Source organism: Notolabrus celidotus, chromosome 6, assembly GCF_009762535.1.
Source record: "Notolabrus celidotus isolate fNotCel1 chromosome 6, fNotCel1.pri, whole genome shotgun sequence".
In the NCBI taxonomy this organism is placed as follows: Eukaryota; Metazoa; Chordata; class Actinopteri; order Labriformes; family Labridae; genus Notolabrus; species Notolabrus celidotus.
In genome coordinates this window covers 26,037,364-26,054,844 of record NC_048277.1, presented here as the reverse complement: position 1 = coordinate 26,054,844, position 17,481 = coordinate 26,037,364, and the positions used below count along the sequence as shown (strand labels likewise).

At 41.0% G+C, this 17,481-nt stretch overlaps 1 protein-coding gene across 2 annotated transcripts in view; it reads right to left on the bottom strand.

The window, feature by feature from the left end:
- Positions 1–17,481, bottom strand: part of LOC117813888 (cGMP-inhibited 3',5'-cyclic phosphodiesterase A-like) — a 90,995-nt gene that overhangs the window by 35,794 nt on the left and 37,720 nt on the right. For both annotated transcript variants that reach the window (XM_034684938.1, XM_034684939.1), the window contains exon 2: positions 9,172–9,222. In XM_034684938.1, coding sequence (XP_034540829.1) covers positions 9,172–9,222 — 51 coding nt within the window. The remainder of the gene's footprint in view (positions 1–9,171; positions 9,223–17,481) is intronic.

Sequence of the window (17,481 nt, the reverse complement as noted above, 5' to 3'; positions counted from 1 at the left end):
TCCAGCGCGTTGCAATTAGCTTTTTCGCTGCTGTGAGACCAGCTAATATCACCTTTTTTAATTAATTGTTAAGCCTGTATTAGCAAGATCATTTAATACAAGTGGTGCAGGCGAAAGCAGTAACTTGATATCAAACATCTTAGATAGATTGGAGGCAACCATCCCCCAAAAACTGGCCACCGGAGGGCATTCCCAAAACATGTGTGCAAAAGTACTGGAGGCGTTCTCAGAGCAAAAAGTGCAGGTAGGGTCAGAAATCACTTTCATTGAACAAAGCTTCCTTGGTGTTAAGTAAAGTGTTGAGTTATTTTTAAATGTTGCTTGCATCTTAATGTATCAAATATTCTAGCACAGAACCACAGGACACTTCTGCATGACTTACTGTGGATAATTCTAACATATTTCTAACTACAGTTTTCATAATTATAAATATTTGTTTTACCACTAGTGTTTCTTTACTTATAAAATAATATTATCCAGCTACAACTGCAGCTGATACAACAAAGAGTGATGAGGAATTTACCACAATCTGCATGTGGGAGGCTTGATGTCCAGCCGCAAAATATAACATTCTTTTATTCACACATCAGAAAAATGACATCGCACAAGGCCATGACCAAATCATTTCTCAAAAGTGCACTTATCTCAGAGAAAAAAGCAACATGGAGCAAAATAAAGCCAATGTTACCCTCAAACAATAGCCAAAGTGAACAAAATGAAAATAGGAAAACAATAGCAGATTGATTTTGGAGCACTACTACAGAGGACATATTTAATCACTGACTGAGACACTGCCAAGAGCTGTAGAGAGTATTATATTTGAGGTATCACACCACACATGTGCACACTTCTATCCATTCACACATCAAAAGGTTTATTCTACTCCGTATGAGGCTCCTTTAAGTGCAGAGAAAGAAAAACATTGGATGAAGCTGGGAGTGTGACTTCGTAGTGGTAGAAGGTGACATACTTGCACCTTTTCAGATATCAGAACAACAACATGAGGTGAAACATGTTCGGCACAGCTGTGCGATACTTGATGCCTAATGAATGGACTCATTAGCAATGTCTCAACTAGAGCCTGACCTTTGACTTCCTCACTCCTGACCCCTCAAATGGCCAACAGACACTCTCTGTATCTGATCGTCTGCCTCACAGCTTTGAGGCACTATTGAGTGTGATCCAGCCTTGTTTTTGCAAGGCAAAGTGAAAAGTTCACAGCCTACACTCCCTTGCTATGACTAGAAACAACCAAACACACGTTACTGTTGGCTGTGAGCAAAATGTATTGAATTGGCTCATGAGATCCCTTCTTTCTCAAAGAATGTTATCAGATTATTCACCCCCTATATCGTGCTACAGCCCTCACAGTTCTCCCATTTACGCTGGCTGAGTGGCAAGAGGTTGAGCAACACGTTTATGTTTTGTCGCATCAGATAAGTCACTTTATTTTTATAAGTATCCTGATGTTCTGCAAAGATTCCAAAGGCGTGTGCACCAGGTGTGATGGCATTCCTCCATGATGACACACATTTATTGAAAAATGGGACACATGACCAGCACAGGGACTGAACTAATCTCTTCCACAGGCAAGGAGACGTCCTGCGGGGCAGCTGATGGAACATTTCTGGACAGACGACTATTGTGCTCCTCTCTTTCTCATCTTAACTTCTTTCCCTCCTCCCTCTCCCCTTTCCTATATACCGTGCTCCTAATGCACACTGTGAGGAGAAGATGTAAACACCTGTCTCTCAGCTCATTTGCAGGCTGATTTAGGAGTTTGCTAAAGAGGGGGTTCGAAAGGAAGAAAGCCACTGGAGGCCATCTGGCTCCTTCTCTGCATCTTGAAACATGCACAGAAACGTATGTGCAACTCCTGCAAACTTTAACTCTAGTTCTCACACCAAAGCCAAAACAGAAGACGAGTGAAAGCATAATTAACATGCACTAAGACAGACACAAATGTACACTGACATTGGCCTTAAACAAACACAGAAAATTATCCTGATCATGCAACACATATACGCATGAAACCAGACAACTGTAAGGAGGATGGGCATGTGTCACAAAGCTTGACTCACACAACAACTGGACCTTAAATGCCATGAAAGGTGAGACATTAATTAATGTCTTTGGACTGAGTTTAGATTTTGAGCAAGCTCATACATGCTCAAAACCTGACACGAGAAACACAGTGTGGTAAAAAGCTGCATCCATGTGTGGCATTTGAGACATGGGCTTTAACACACGGTGGGTATCTTGCTTCCTCTAAAATTGAATTCTTCTTTTTGACTTACAATGTTACATTACAATGACTTGAAATGCAATATCTGTCTGTCACACTATAAAAGCTATTACAACCTAGCTACCTTTACAATTCCTCCCTCTGAACTAGTCTACAAAATACTTGTTAGAGCTATGATACAAAGCAGGACAAAGAATGTAGAGTCTTGTCCATCCCTGGCTCAGGCTTTTATGAATCTCTTAAAGGTTGCATCTTGGCTTGAAGATATCATCTGGATATTCCTAATCTTCCAACAATCTGTAACCTTAAACTTTGAAGTCACCAGTGGACCTCCTGTAACAGATCAAACTGTGAGTATGTTACATAATATAACAAGGTTACATAAGCATTTCCTGTCAGGACAGATGATCACTTTCGTTCATCACCCATGGCCACCTCTGTTGCAGCAGACTTCACTTGCTAAGGGTTTAGATCTAAAATGAACCCTGCAGAGGGATTTCTGCCTGGGAAAAGCACTGAATATCAAAGAAAAAAAAAGCTTTTAGACAGATGTTATGCTGGAACACTTCAAAACTCTCAATATTTTTTTAAGCACTATGACGAATGTTCTTACCTTGGACACATCTGCAGTATTTGTAAATTCCATTAAACGCTTTGATTTAATTCAATGTATTTTACTCTCCCAGTGAGGCTGTATACGTGTTTAATGACTTACTTCTAAACGGCTCCCTAAGCATACATGCTCTTTTTTTACTGCTGCCTTACACCACATTCATAGCAACACACATTCACATCTGGGAACTGTCAACAACCGTCGGCCACTGGCTCACACTCCTCTCTGAAGAGATTTTTCTGAGAAAAACACCCTTCAGAGTTAGTCAGGGTTTCAGCACCTCTGTAAGTTGTGTGGAGGGGATGTGGGAGAAACTACTTTTATATGGAACAAAGATCATATAAACAACAGCTTTTTTTTTGTTTTACAGGAAAATGATTTGTCATTCCTATAGTTTATAATTAATCATTTGTTTTGAATAAATGCAACATGAACACAATGTAGGTGGCCAGAAAAAAAACTGAAGAAGGAGGTCTGCAAATTTGCAAAATAGCCAAATAACCAACCCTCGTCTGATCAGATTAATACACTAACTGATTAGAGGAGCCCTACCTGCTGAATTTATATCAACTTTTAATGGTTAGCTTTGGATGACCATTAACATTATGTTGGATAGATTACATGCAGGTCACAACAATAAATGTGGTTTTGGCCTTGGGATAGTGACGAAAGCATGACCCACTGACCTGGCCATGTGACACAGACAGGTGACTAGATAGCTAGTTTACAATTTTTAAACTTTAATAATCCACTTTCTACTTCACACTTTTGAAGATTTACCTCTTCATATCTACCTTTACAGTGAGGCTACAACTAGCAACTGTCAATTTTAGCATAAAGATTAAAGAACATCAAGAGATCTATAGCTAGCTAGCTTGTTAGCTAGGGTCAGCTATCCAGTAAAAATGTAAAATGTTTCTAGATTAATTTTAGCCGTACAGGTTTACAAGTTGTATTTACATGTGAAACTGTCTGCAAGAAAGCCCATCAGGATACTTCGGAAAAGTCTTAATAGAGAACATGGAAAATGAATTAATTCACTTTCTTTTTGACATTATGAGGGATTATACTGCATCTTTAGTGTATCACTTATGCAAATATGAAGCTACCACTAGCATTTTAACGAACTAACCAAAGTACTTGAGACCAAGAGGCAACAGAAACTGTTAACCAGTACCTCTTAGCAGAGGTGTGGACTCAAGTTACGTGACTTGAACTCAAGTCAGAATCGAGTCACAATTTTGATGACTTTGGACTGACTTGACAATATCACCAGAGACTTGGAACTCGACTTGGACTTTGGCATCAATGACTCGGGACTTGACTCGGACTTTAGTCTGATGACTTGAAAATACTTTTCAGCATTAGATGAGTTAAAGTGACTGTACAATGTCTCCAGAAGTTAATTTGCTGTTGCACCGCTTAGCACTGATTATATCCTGAATGCTATGTCAACACTGTTTCTGTGCGGTTAAGTTCTGTCGCTCGCACTGGTCTTATTTGATTTTCTACCTCTTTCAACAAAATGTCAATAAGAGTCAATGTAAACACTGAATGAAGACCATTTTCTCCTTTTCTGTGACTAAGTCTTGTCACACAGGTTTTATTTTATTTAAAAAAAACAAAACAATTCAAAATGCATTCATTGTAGTTGTCAAATTTAATATACTGTTATATTGTTAAAATGGCATTTTATTTGGTAAACAGTGCTTATGACTTGTAAGGACTTGAACATTTCATGCCTATGACTTCGGACTTGACTCGACTTGTCTTTATTTGAGATTTGACTCAAGACTTGGGATTTAAGACTTGAGACTTACTTGAGACTTGCAAAACAATGACTTTCTCCCACCGCTGCCTCTTAGGCTCAACAAACAACACATTTAATCTGTTTACTTTCTACACTTTTACCCAGCTAAAATAGCTGTAGGCAACTAGGCTACAGTTAGCTAGCTAGCTATAGCAAAATGGAATAACTTATCTGACGATTAGTACATAATTTCAAAGCCCTTAGATGAATGAGAAACTCAGACGTCAATGAAAATTGAAAATGTGACAGGACAAAAGATAAAATAACCCTTGATCACGCATCAGCTACAGTCTGACAGCAGCTAACATTAGCATTCAGCCACTTACTGGATAATATTACCATTAGCTGATGACTGAACGCTAATGTTAGCTTTTGCCTGACAGCGCTAAAAGGTTATCAGATATGAAGTCTGAGCTTGAAATATGGCATAATATACCTCCATATTTTCACTTGACTACTGTCAGTCCGTGACACACCCACTGATCCTCCTGTGCCAGCATCTCTTTACAAAAGTTTACCACAAATCTGTGTGATATTTGGTCACAAGCCCCAAGCTTTGGTTGACATTCTACATTTGATAAATCTGACCACCAGCATCAATAAACAGTTTTTATGACTCCTCAAACTGGCCAAGTTACATACTTAACCGTGCATGAACATTCTGTTATGACATTTTATGGTGAATAACAACAGTGTACATGAGCAATGGTCTTGATTACCTCTTTGAACACAGTTGGGAACAGTATGTCAATAGACATGCCGTAGATTAACACCCGTGCTGCAGTTCATGTAAACCAAACTGAGGGCCAGTCAAAACAAACCAGCAGTCACTCATGAAGAGTGAAAAGCTGTTTGTCCACACAGCGTCTCTGCAATCAAAGTGTTACTCTGCTGTGTGTGTACCCGTCGCTGAAGTTATGTGCGTCTTAGATTTACCAACACTATTTGCAAAGTTGAGTCAAGCAGTTAGATTTTATCATGAACACACTCCAACCACATTTAATCATGATATAATGTTAGAAATATCTAAAATAAGTAATACTGAGAAGTGATAGCCCTGTGTGAATGTTCATACATGCATCTAATATTTATACTTATACTGACAGACTTTAGAAATGCATATGGACAACACGCAATTTCTCATACCCAACATAATTTTTTCTAAACAACACTATCGACTGTTGCAACAACACTGAGCCATGAAAATATGATTGCTGGTGTTCCTGCTGTGTCCTCATGTTTTTTTGCCAGTAAGTCCGCGGGAGACAGATAAAGTGCACTTGGTGCAACAAACAAAACATTGATCCTCCCGTCTCACGATGATTATTAATGTTATACACAGACAGAGTCCACATTTTTGTAATTTCAGAGAAAGTCCACTATGCACTTTTAACCCTGTGGCTCCCTCATCTAAACACACAGTCCTCTCAGCCTCTGGTGCAGTGTGGGCTTTTTAAATTGTGCAATGGTTAGAGTATAACGTATCCCATGGGAGAGCTAGAGACCGGACAAATGTCTCAGGGGCCTACTGAAGTGAGAAATGTTTTTGATTCTCTTCGTAAACACGTTTTAATAATGTAAGCAGCTCTGGCTCGACATGAGGCACATGGACACACACTGTGGTGCTTATTTTGCAATTAACCCCTCACACAAATCCTCACACTCTGACATCAGCAGAAATGTGCTTAGCAAGAAGCTTGGGAACATATTAAAAAATACTTCACTGAGTCAATTTTTTTTGTCTTAGGTTGATTTCATTTACACAGAACTCTCAAAAAAATCATTACAGTGCAGCTTTCTGTTTCAGTGGCAGTGCAGTTAGTGTAATGGCCCTGATTACATCTGTCGAGATGGATTAGTCGAAGAGGAGCCTGGGAGATGGTGATGTTCTCAACTTAGAATAACAGAGCATTGATACAGTGTGAATCACAGCAGAATGGTAACACAAAACTCCACCGAGACCAACCTCACTTCTTGCCTCAGCTCCTACAGCCAACAGTGCGCCAAGCAGCACTGCACTTCCTCAACCCTTCTGCGACCCAACTCCTCTCACAAACCCCTCCACTGACAGCCCAGACTGAATCTGTGCTGGGCCAGGTCCTAGGCTGCAGCCGCCAGGATACAATTACACGCTGTTATATGTTTTATTAAAAGGGGGTGTGTTGGGGTATAAGGGGGTGTATCAAAACAAAACAATAAGGAATAACTGCCTTGTTAAAACTTTACTGGGAAAAGTCCGGCCAATTGACCCCTAACGTGCAGCCATCCCATCTCCGACAAGAGGGCTTGTTTTTCCTTCCACATATTTTAGGGTGTTTGATTCCAGCAAAAGAGCCAGCTAAGATTAAAGGCACAGAGATGGAGTTAAAGACAGTGGTGGAAGCAGAAGTAACAATGCAGACATAAAGGATAGAGCACAAAAAAGTGATGCCTGAGATAAAACAGATGGCTAATGCTGGGCGATGAGTGAGCGATGATTCACCACATGATACAAGTGGTTTAACATATATCCATCATCAGCACCGCAACAGGCGCAGTCACCAGTTATAAAACTCCTGCGAAATATATAGGCACACTAAATAAAAACCAAGTTAAAATGTCATACTGTGTCTCAGCTTTGCCCAGAGAAATGGAACCAGCTTAGAGGTGTTTTACTGTCGCACGTCATAAAAAGTAGGAGCTTGAGAATAGCTAATGCTCCTGTAACATTTATGGCAGATCCAATTATTTCCGAGCCAGAGGTTAGACAAAAGTGCATGTTTTTAGTCTCCTTTAGCCGTAACTGCTGCTTGCCACACGACCTGATATAATTAGAAAATACTCAGCAATGACAGAAAACCAGAAAAAGCGCAGTGACCTTTTTCAACTCCTAACCAGCAGTTAAAGAAATGCCGATTTCAAATACTTCATATGCTCATAGCCATTTTGAGAAATCTTCAACATGACTGCAATGTCATGGCTTGTCTGCCTCAAAGACCACTCCTCCAGCCTTTCTGTAATTTAGAATAACAGTCACAAGATCCGGGCATACAAACAGTCTTTTCTCCGATAATCTCCCTGCGTAATGTTCCAAAACCAATGTGTTTTCAAGTCGAATACAAATATTTAAATAGCTCTTTCCATACATAACTGCACTGTCAATTCCTAAGCTAAGACATCCACCGCAAGCTTTGGATGGGGAAAAAAAGACGCGGTTTGGAAAATGAGCCTGCTAATGTGTGCATGTTGGCGAATACGACACAGTGGAGATCAATCAAACAGCTCTGGTCACCGGCTTAAGAGCGGAGTGTGTGATTTACACACTCCACTAGGTGCCACGGTGTAGTGAAATGGCACAAGCCTCTTTGACCAACAACCTGGTCCAAGAGAGCAAAGCCAAGGGAAAAAACAGCCCTAAGATTGAGGGCGATGCCAACATAAGCCTTGACTTCTTACACATCTTGTCAGTCTCTGGACTCTGGAATTCAAAATAAAAAAAAGACTCAACTGACCACTGAGTCTAAATGGCAGCTTAGGAGATGCATCAATCAAAGAATATGCTTGCCTACTAACCCCGCATTACAAATTGATATGAGCCTTGGACAGAACTTTAAATGGGTAACATACTATTTGAAAATTCCTTCTGAGATGATAATACTGTAAGACAGATTTTTGGAGAAGATATCCTACTATAGGAGTCTTCAAATCTCAAGGAAATTGTACATGGTGTATTTAATTTCAATCCAGATTCTGTGCAAAGTTGTGATTACCATTCATAAAAAAAAAATCCCTTAATTGTCCACCAAACCACAACTCCCAGAATTTATTTCCACTGAAACATCCACTTTCAGCACAGATTTATTCTCTATTCATCCCAAAAGGATATCCTCCTGATAGAAGACGACACAGAACAGAACATACTGTATAAGGCCGTGCCAACTCTAAGGGCATTGTTTGTTCTCTTTTTACTCCAGTGTCCTGCCCCGTGGCTCCAATACATCAATTCCCAAACACACACACACACACACACACACACACACACACACACACACACACACACACACACACACACACACACACACACACACACACACACACACACACACACACACACACACACACAGAGTCTCCCCCTCCAAAGATGGGAGATGTAATCTCAAAAAATGTGTCTGCTGCCCTCCACCCGCTGTGCCCCCTGTGCAAAGTCCTTCAAGTTTTTCAATTCCCTTGCCTCAAATGGCTTGTTCAGCGCCTTAAAGCCAATCACAGACCATTGTCCAGAGTGCAACAAGGACTCTGGTTGGAAGGGACACCTCTGGACATGCTGTTTAACCACGGCTAAAATGAGTGGGCAAACAAGCCTGTTAGTGGTAGCATTTGTGTCATTTATAAGGTGTGTGTAGGCGAGTGACAAAGACCAGGGAGCTAGCTCCTGAGTGAGTGAGTGTGTGTTTGTGTGTGTTTTCCTGTCAGCTGTTTATCATTATTGTTATTAGTCTCTTTCTCTGTGGACGGGGGGCTAACCTGTGATCCTCGGGAGCCTCTTTTGTGGTCCCAATCCGAGCGGGGGAGCATCTGTGGGAAAAACAGAGACAGAGACATGTTCAAAACCGCAGTCCTGCACATCCTGTTTCTGTTCACATCTTACAACTTGCTTCCTTCTCACAAAGGAAGCGCAATACTGCAGCTATACAGTCCTGTAGCAGAAAAAAGAAAGAACAGACGTGGTGATGCAAAGAGGCAAGGAAGTGTGGGGGGAATGGAAACGCTCATAAATGCAAAAATGGGTTTTGTCTATACATTTTTTTTCACTTTCCATTAAGCGCAGACGACTAATGCTATTTCACAGTCAGGCTTGGTTTACTTTAGCTCTTATTCACTGCCTAAGGGGCTGGTGGAGGCTGAGGATATTTACGCTGCCTAATTACCAGCCACTGTGTCCTCCCACAGGCCTCTTAAACCGGTTTTCCACTTTCTTAGGAGTCACCGAATGCATCAGTGCAGCTCTGTCACCGCTTTTTTAGTGAGCATGTTTCAGGAGAGCCAAGTCAACATTAAACCCCCCCCTTCCTGCCTCTGTTAGAGCTTTCTGGCCCAGAACTGAAAAGCCCTGAGAAACCCAGCATGTCGCTGTGACAAATTGCTGCAGCACACACTGAGGCAAGGGGCTTGGTATAAGAGCCAAACTGATAATTCAGGTGTAATTTAGTGTGTCAGTGGAGGTCATTGAGTTGTGTCATGCTGCGAGTGGAAACACTGAGAAAACAGCAGGTTTGCTTTGGGCCCGTCTGGACAGCAGTGATGTATTTTTGGAGTGTTTCCCACGGTGTTGTTGAACAAATACAGTAGGTTAATGTTCAATTTACTTAGTTATTTGAAACTTTAATGGTAAATATCTGACTGTAAATTTTTTTTTATATTTGTGCTGATTAATTATATGTGGAGGCTTGAAGCTTTTTTTTCACTTTATTTGTGAAACACCATGAGGCAGTGACGGCTGTCTTTCTTAACAACATAGGGACAGGTTGAAGTAAGAGCCTCTTCATTCAGGGTTAGGAAAAATTGCTCTTGTAACCATCGCTACTCTGAACATTTTGACTTTGGGATACTTTATGGGAGATTTATTGTACATATGATCTTCTGGTCAAGGCTCTGGCAACAATAGGCTCTGCTAAACAGAGTGCGGTGGCCCTGACAGAAAGCAAACAAGGTCGCTGACACAACAATAACACACTAAGTGACGCACAACCATTGACAAAGTGTAGTGTTTCGACATTTAGAAGGTATAAAAAAAGCAATATGAGGGGGTGCCCTTTCAAATACATCTACCCTCTCTCATCCTCTTCTTTCTAACCTGAGGGCTGCAGCCATGAAGGCTATATATTGTATAGTTGTCACTATGATAATATCAGTGAGCCACTTTAAGGCTCAATCAAGTGTACATGTAGCTTTTCATAAATTAGAATAACCAAAATAGATGGAAAGGAAAGTAAAAATGTAAGCAGCTGTGACTGTCTGATATTGAAATTACAGTAAATGCAAGTATAAGCGAGCCTGTTTATCTTATTTTTAACTGCTCTGTTTTGCTTTTACAGTACAGGAGCTGGCAGCAGCTCCTCCATGGCCGTGGTGAAGTCCTGCTCCATTAGGGGGTCCTAGTATCACTGAGGCTCTCCAGGCGCACACACATAAACAGCCTTTCTTTCCTACGCTCTTATGCAACCCAACCTTTCATCTCCATGCTCTGAGAGACAGACCCAGACTACACAGAAGTCTACATGCACGCTTTGATGTGCCAAAACAAAAAACCCACACAAAATCAAAGCTGGGCAGAAAAACCCGAGCAATGCTGATAGCCTCTCAAACAGAGTGACTTTACAGGCCACAGTGGAATTCATTTCCTCTGAGGCCGGCTCAGAAATGTAATCAACAAATACATGTGGATTGGTGCTACTCACTTACTAAACCAAACAGTGGACGGAGCCTGGTGCCTCTGTGATCAAATGTTTTAACCAGTGCTGGAAAATCAGTCAACAAAATGTTGATGTTGGTGAAGTGGTTTCAAACTGTAGACCGCCAGTGTTAGGATAAATTACAGTAACACAAACATCATCTATTTTCTTAAGACAAAAGCAACAATGAGTCACAAGGTCTAAAAAAACAACAGAGCGAGAACTAGATAAAATATAAATCACTAATGATGGTAATGATAACAAGAAAAATAAAACAAAAAGTCTTGTTTGATTTGTATTACCCTGTTTGGCCTCAGAAGGATGAGCATATGATACTTAAGACATCTCACAGTCTTTTTGCCAATATTATGTCTGGAAAGGTGAAACCACACATGAATGATTTCTTCGATATCTCCTGTTTTTTCATGGACGCCCTCCAGGCAGCACAACACACAAACTGAAGCAGTGAAATTTCCAAATGGATTTGTTTTTGTCTTAAAGCTCCACTGCACCTACTGGGAAAAATATCAACTTTTTAGAAGTTCTGCCCTTTGTTTCACCCTCCTGCAAGATTCATTTTGCAGAGCCAGGTCTCAGAATATGCCAGGTCTAGTTCTGACTTTCCATTACTTATAGCAACACTCATGATTTATAAGAAACTGGGACCAGTCCTCTTGAGAAAAATGCTTTGTGTCTTTCAAAGTGGAAGTATGTCTTTCAGTTGGAGCTACCAGAGAAACATGACACACTCGATATGAGCAAAGGCATTTTTATGGGACTCTGGCTCCACTGGGAACACATACGGGAGATTTACTGTACTTTTGTGATCCGGAGGGATACACTCAAGAAACAAACAGAATTCTACTTATACACTGATTTTAAACCAGATGTTATTTAAGTCCTAAATTGCACATGCTCAGGTGGTTTTGATTTATACAAATGCCTTTGATTTAAATTGCAATGTTTTGAGACATGGATTGTTTCTAGTCGAAACTACGAACGTGGATAAAATGTGTGTGTTTTGCTAATAACGACAGTAAATCATATATAAAAACTTCAACTCAAGCATTCAAAACCTTCAACAGCAACATTTCTTTCCAGGAACATTGTCCTGGTTACTGTGGATAACCCATAAACCTCACTGTCAACAGTTTTCTTTGGGTCTATGTTCAAACCTTTGAAGTCTGTCTCCAGTGAGGTCTGTGGAACACGCAGGGTCACCATGACATTGTTTCTGGAAAGAGATGATGCAGTTGGATTCTTTGAAAACATAATTTTCAATACTTTGAGCACCAAAACAAATTTCTCTGGAGCGATGTCTCAAAATAAGGACCAATTCAACATGAATGTTCTTCATGACTAGTTACAATGAGGAGTTAGTGAAGTAGTCATAACAGTCAACTGATCTCTTCATCCAGTCACCTCACTCCACGTTGGCAGAAGCACAACAGAGTGATGAATAACTGGTAGTGAGCAGGCCTGGGAGATCTGCTCGTTTGTTTGTTATTCAAGTTTGGTCTATTGTTTGTCAATACTCTGATAGCGGATGTTGGTGCAGGTTGGTGACAGAAATGGTCAGTGCAGTCTGTGGAACTTGACTTTCGGGACATGTAGGTAGTCAATTTGAGGAAGTGCTAATTAAATATATGCTAATTTAACCAGACACAGCCTACATACAACTTGATCTCCTTTTTCAGGATCAAATACTGCAAAGCTGCGCTAGGCTATGAGATGCCATCTGTCATCTTTGCTCTTTTACATCTAGGAAGTAGAGCATTATAGGATTGTGGCAGTAACCATTAATCAGAGCTATGGGCTGGTGACAGGTGATTGTACTACAGCTCAGATGAAACAAACGACAAAACAGATTACTTGGTGCCCATTTAGTAGTTAAAAATGCTTTTTTGATACAGTTCTGGTGAACTGGGACACGACGTGAAGACAAAGTATTTTGTTAAACATTCAGAACTGCCGAAAAACATGGAAGGTGTACTTTTGAGGGAATATGCACTCCTAAATATTTGTTTGTATATTGCACTCCATATAGTGGTCATATTATGGAACAATGTAATGACACATTGTGCCAAACTATTTTAAAACATGAGTGTGTCTGCTTGATGGCAGTTTTGTGAAAAGCGTTTGCTGCATAGACTGTATAAATAATGGACGTAGTATCCGTGACGTCACCCAGCTGTTCCTGAACACTGTTTTGAAGCCAATCGACGGCAGCCATATTGGAAATGCAGAACTCAACCAGGCATGGTGTGACATAAAGAGGCAAGGTTTAAGCCTCTTAGCGAACAGCTATGTGTTCCCGTCCAGGGGTCAAGTCAGTCATGTCATTTTTTGGGCAAAAACTCGTAATCTTAATATCTTCTCAACTGTCGCGTTGGAAAAAATTCACCCCCCGTATAGTTTGTGCCAATAGATAAATGAGCTACGTAGAGCCAAGCCGTTTTTTGAACCAGGCTGTAAACATGTTTATTAATGCTGCAAAGATCGTCTTTTTTGAATTGGTGTCTATATGGTTTCTGGTGTTTCTGCAGCCAGCCTCAAGCGGATTCTCGATGAATTGCCGTTTATAACACTTCCACATTGGCTTCATAGTTTGAGACCGGAGGTTGCCGCTTGGTTTGCTGGCATAAAGATACATAACAAGCATAGTTATCATTAGTAGATGATATGAAGATGTCAAAAATACATTGACAGGAGCCAGACCATATGTGCCTGCAACCTTGTGTAAAAGAGCCACTGCTCTCTTGACTCTTAACAGTGCCAGCCGTGTAAACTCCCAGCCTGCCTCTCACCCAGAGTGTTAAGAGGGCAGCAGTGTGGATGCCAGCATGCAGCCGTGTCCTGTCCACCACCATGGCATCAGGCCACAGCCCACAGCAGGCTGCCGTGCCTCTGAGGTGCTGGGTAAACACCACGGTGTCAAAGCACAAACAAACTACTGGAACGTGCTCGTTGTTTGACTTATTCCCGCCAGCAACCAGTCGAGAACCACTTCCCTACGTGTGGGTGTGAAGTGGTTGGAGCTACAGCGGCAGCATCTACAGCGAGGCTCAGCTTTCACGCAGATCGACCTGAAGCCTCACAGTGAGCACGACCCACTGTCATCCACTTACTACAGAGTACTTTGCTAAGTCTGACTGGAAAGGGAACCGGAAACTGTCTGGTCTTATTATAGCTCAGTACACGTTTTTCTTTCTCATCCATTCATAACCTGGCCCCCATTCATCTTTCTCTTCTCCCTTTGTCCCTTTTCATGCCCCATTACTGGCTTCACATGGGTAGATTTCATGTGTGTTGACTCAGAGCTTCCTTTGCTGAGTTATCTTGTTAGTGACCAGATATAAAGGGACCCAAATTCAGAGCTATAGAGGATATAGTTATAAGAAACAAGATATGTTCCAGTAGTAGAGGAAGGAAGGAGGGGGGAGGGGAAGAGAGAGTGCTGATTTTACAGTATGGTCGGGTTAATTAAGGCAGAGTGTAGAAGGGCTGGGAGATCAGTCTGCAGGATTTCAATTTTTCCAATCAGCTTGACCCAAGGGTTTTTATGCACCACCTCTCAGTCCAATTAAACTCACCATGCTCTCTCTCTCTTTTACAGTGAGCTCTGCAAAGTCATGGATTCACACACAGGCCTGCTGACGTAAGTGCACACACACACACACACACACACACACACACACACACACACACACACACACACACACACACACACTGTCTCACACCCTCTGCCTCCAGTTCTCCCAACATTTTCTCTCATTCTCCCTTTGTTCTTTTATCACTGCTTTCTGTCAGAGATATTCTGACGTCTGCAGTGATCGACTCAGAGAGCCCTGAACATTCATTTCAACCGACGAAAAGAAAGTAGGTCAGATTCTACTAAGACTCCCTATATGGGGGCTTGAGAGGCTTAATTGTAAGGGCAAAACATCAAGGCAACAATTAAGATTGTTACACTCACTTTCATGGGTGTTAGAGCAACGGTAATCTCGAAATTGCTCATCAAGGTTTTGCAAATTTGGTGTAATCTTATTTTGTACCCCCAGGTGGAGGCATTTTCATGATTTGTGCCATACAGAAGATCCCTCTCTGGGTACCAATGAGGTTTTGGTTCATGGCAGTTTGCTTGGATCATTGTGTATATGCAGGAATAATGTTTAAGACAGTGGTTGAATGTTGTTGCACTAGTTGGAAAAACCTATACCTTTAAAAATCTCCACTCATTGCTACACTTTGATAATTTAAAGCTTCTGGTCCATCTGGGACTTGTCATCTTTCTTTTAAATTCTAACGTGACGACAGGTGCAATCTTTTTTTTGCAATTTCAGCATTAAAGATTTCTAAAAATAGCACTGAGACAGCAGTAACAGCCTGCGTGAGCCACTTTATAAAGTAGAAAAATCACAGACATAAAGGCAAGCGAACAGAATTTAAGGGTTAGATTTTTAAGTGATTAAGACATCTATTTATAATGGATGGAAATAAGAAGTGGAGCAGTGTGAGTCTTAATCTCCTGTTCTTATATAATGCATTTACTTTGCTCTTTGTATTTCCACTCTCCAACTTTTCATTGAATAAACTATCATCCTCCTTGGAAAATCTCCTCATAAACTGTCCTTAATTTAATTGACCACAAGGAAACTGTAATGCAAAACGGCAAAGGAAAATGGATAATAAAGTGCTAAGAATTAATAGGGGTGTGTACAATGTACAGTAAAACTGCAGGCATTGAGTGTGGAAAGGCTCTGGTCCAGGCCAATTTTCTGACCTAAACTGTCTGGCCCTTTGTCCCTGTGACTCTAAAAAACCTTCCCCTCTGCCACATCCACCCGCAGCACGACAGCCGCTGGTTAGAAGGGCACTTATAAATCCTTCCCTGCCCGCCTGCTCACTGAGGGGAGGGTATGGAGACTCTTTCTTGTTCACGCTAGCTAATGTTTTACAGGTTTTACCGTAGGGGTCAGTCATTGTGGGTCATTTGCGTCATCGCTGGAGGGAAGGGAACCATTGAGGTGGGCTGCCAGAGCGGAGGGGGCTGTGCGCAGGGAATGAGGAACACACTTTTGTTTGTGTGAAGATTAACACACACACACACACACACACACACACACACACACACACACACACACACACACACACACACACACACACACACACACACACACACACACACACACACACACACCTAAAAGATGCACCAGCCTTTATAAGCAAACACACACAAATGCATGTGCTTTAAAACACTCACATGCACAAATATGATCCCCTTATGCATTTCACACACCAGCCACTGCATCTGCACTCTGGCTTCTGTTTACCCCTCCCCTGCTCTTCACACTTTCTTACTCTTCTTATTTCTGAAGTGTGACTAATGGGATTTCTCGTCTTTATGTTTCCTGGGAGAGGCTTAGCCTGATCCTAAAAGAAACCCAGTATGTGAGTCTCAACCATAGATAGATCCGTCTGTCTCTCAGGGCGATAGCACAGGCCACAAGGAGGCTGCAGCCAAGAGAAAACCTCACAGGGAGTACCCCATATTCTGACCTCAAAAGCTCTCCAACAAGACGGCATGAAATGTGTCACTGACAAAGCAGAAAATCTCTTCAATGGGTAGGATAAGAATATCTTTAGTGCTGATTCCATGTGGTTCATGAGTGAAAGCATCATGTTTTGATTTCTGTTGTATTGAGTAGCCATGGAATTGTGCAACACATGACAAAAACAATCATATTACCAAAAAAATTACTGTTACCAAATCTCTAAAAAAGAATGGAAATGCCCTTAATTGGAAGTCCTCTGTCCCACCTACCCATTCAAGCTGGATTAAGAGTGTACTTTATTTTCTTAAACTTGGAAAGATTAGGCTGACCCTGAGTGGCAAGGCCCATATCTTTAAAAAAAATCTGGGACCCTTTCTTATCTTATGTTGATAGCTCAGCTTGCTGTATGTCTTTAGACTGAGCATCACCATGTTGTACTATGTTTAGATTATTGCTTTCATCTGTTTATCTTTATTACATTTGCTTTTTGTCTTATGTTCTCCATTTTTGGAGTTCTATTTAGCTAATCTGGAGGGAGTATGTGTCGGGGTTGGGGGTTATTTGTTGTTTTGTATTTCGTATGTCATCTGTGTGTTTCTTTGTGCCCAAAAAAAGGAAAATGTACTAACCTCTAATTTTGGCTGTGACTATTTTTCTATGTGAAAATCAATAAACAAAGTTTAAATAAAAATAAAACGATGGAAATGCCCATTACTAAATGTATAACACTATCAGTTTTGTATATTATTGATAAGATTACATCTTGAATTCAATACTTCAGCTGTCAGCAAAAACAGCATATAAAGCAGATTTATCTTGTGTTTGTG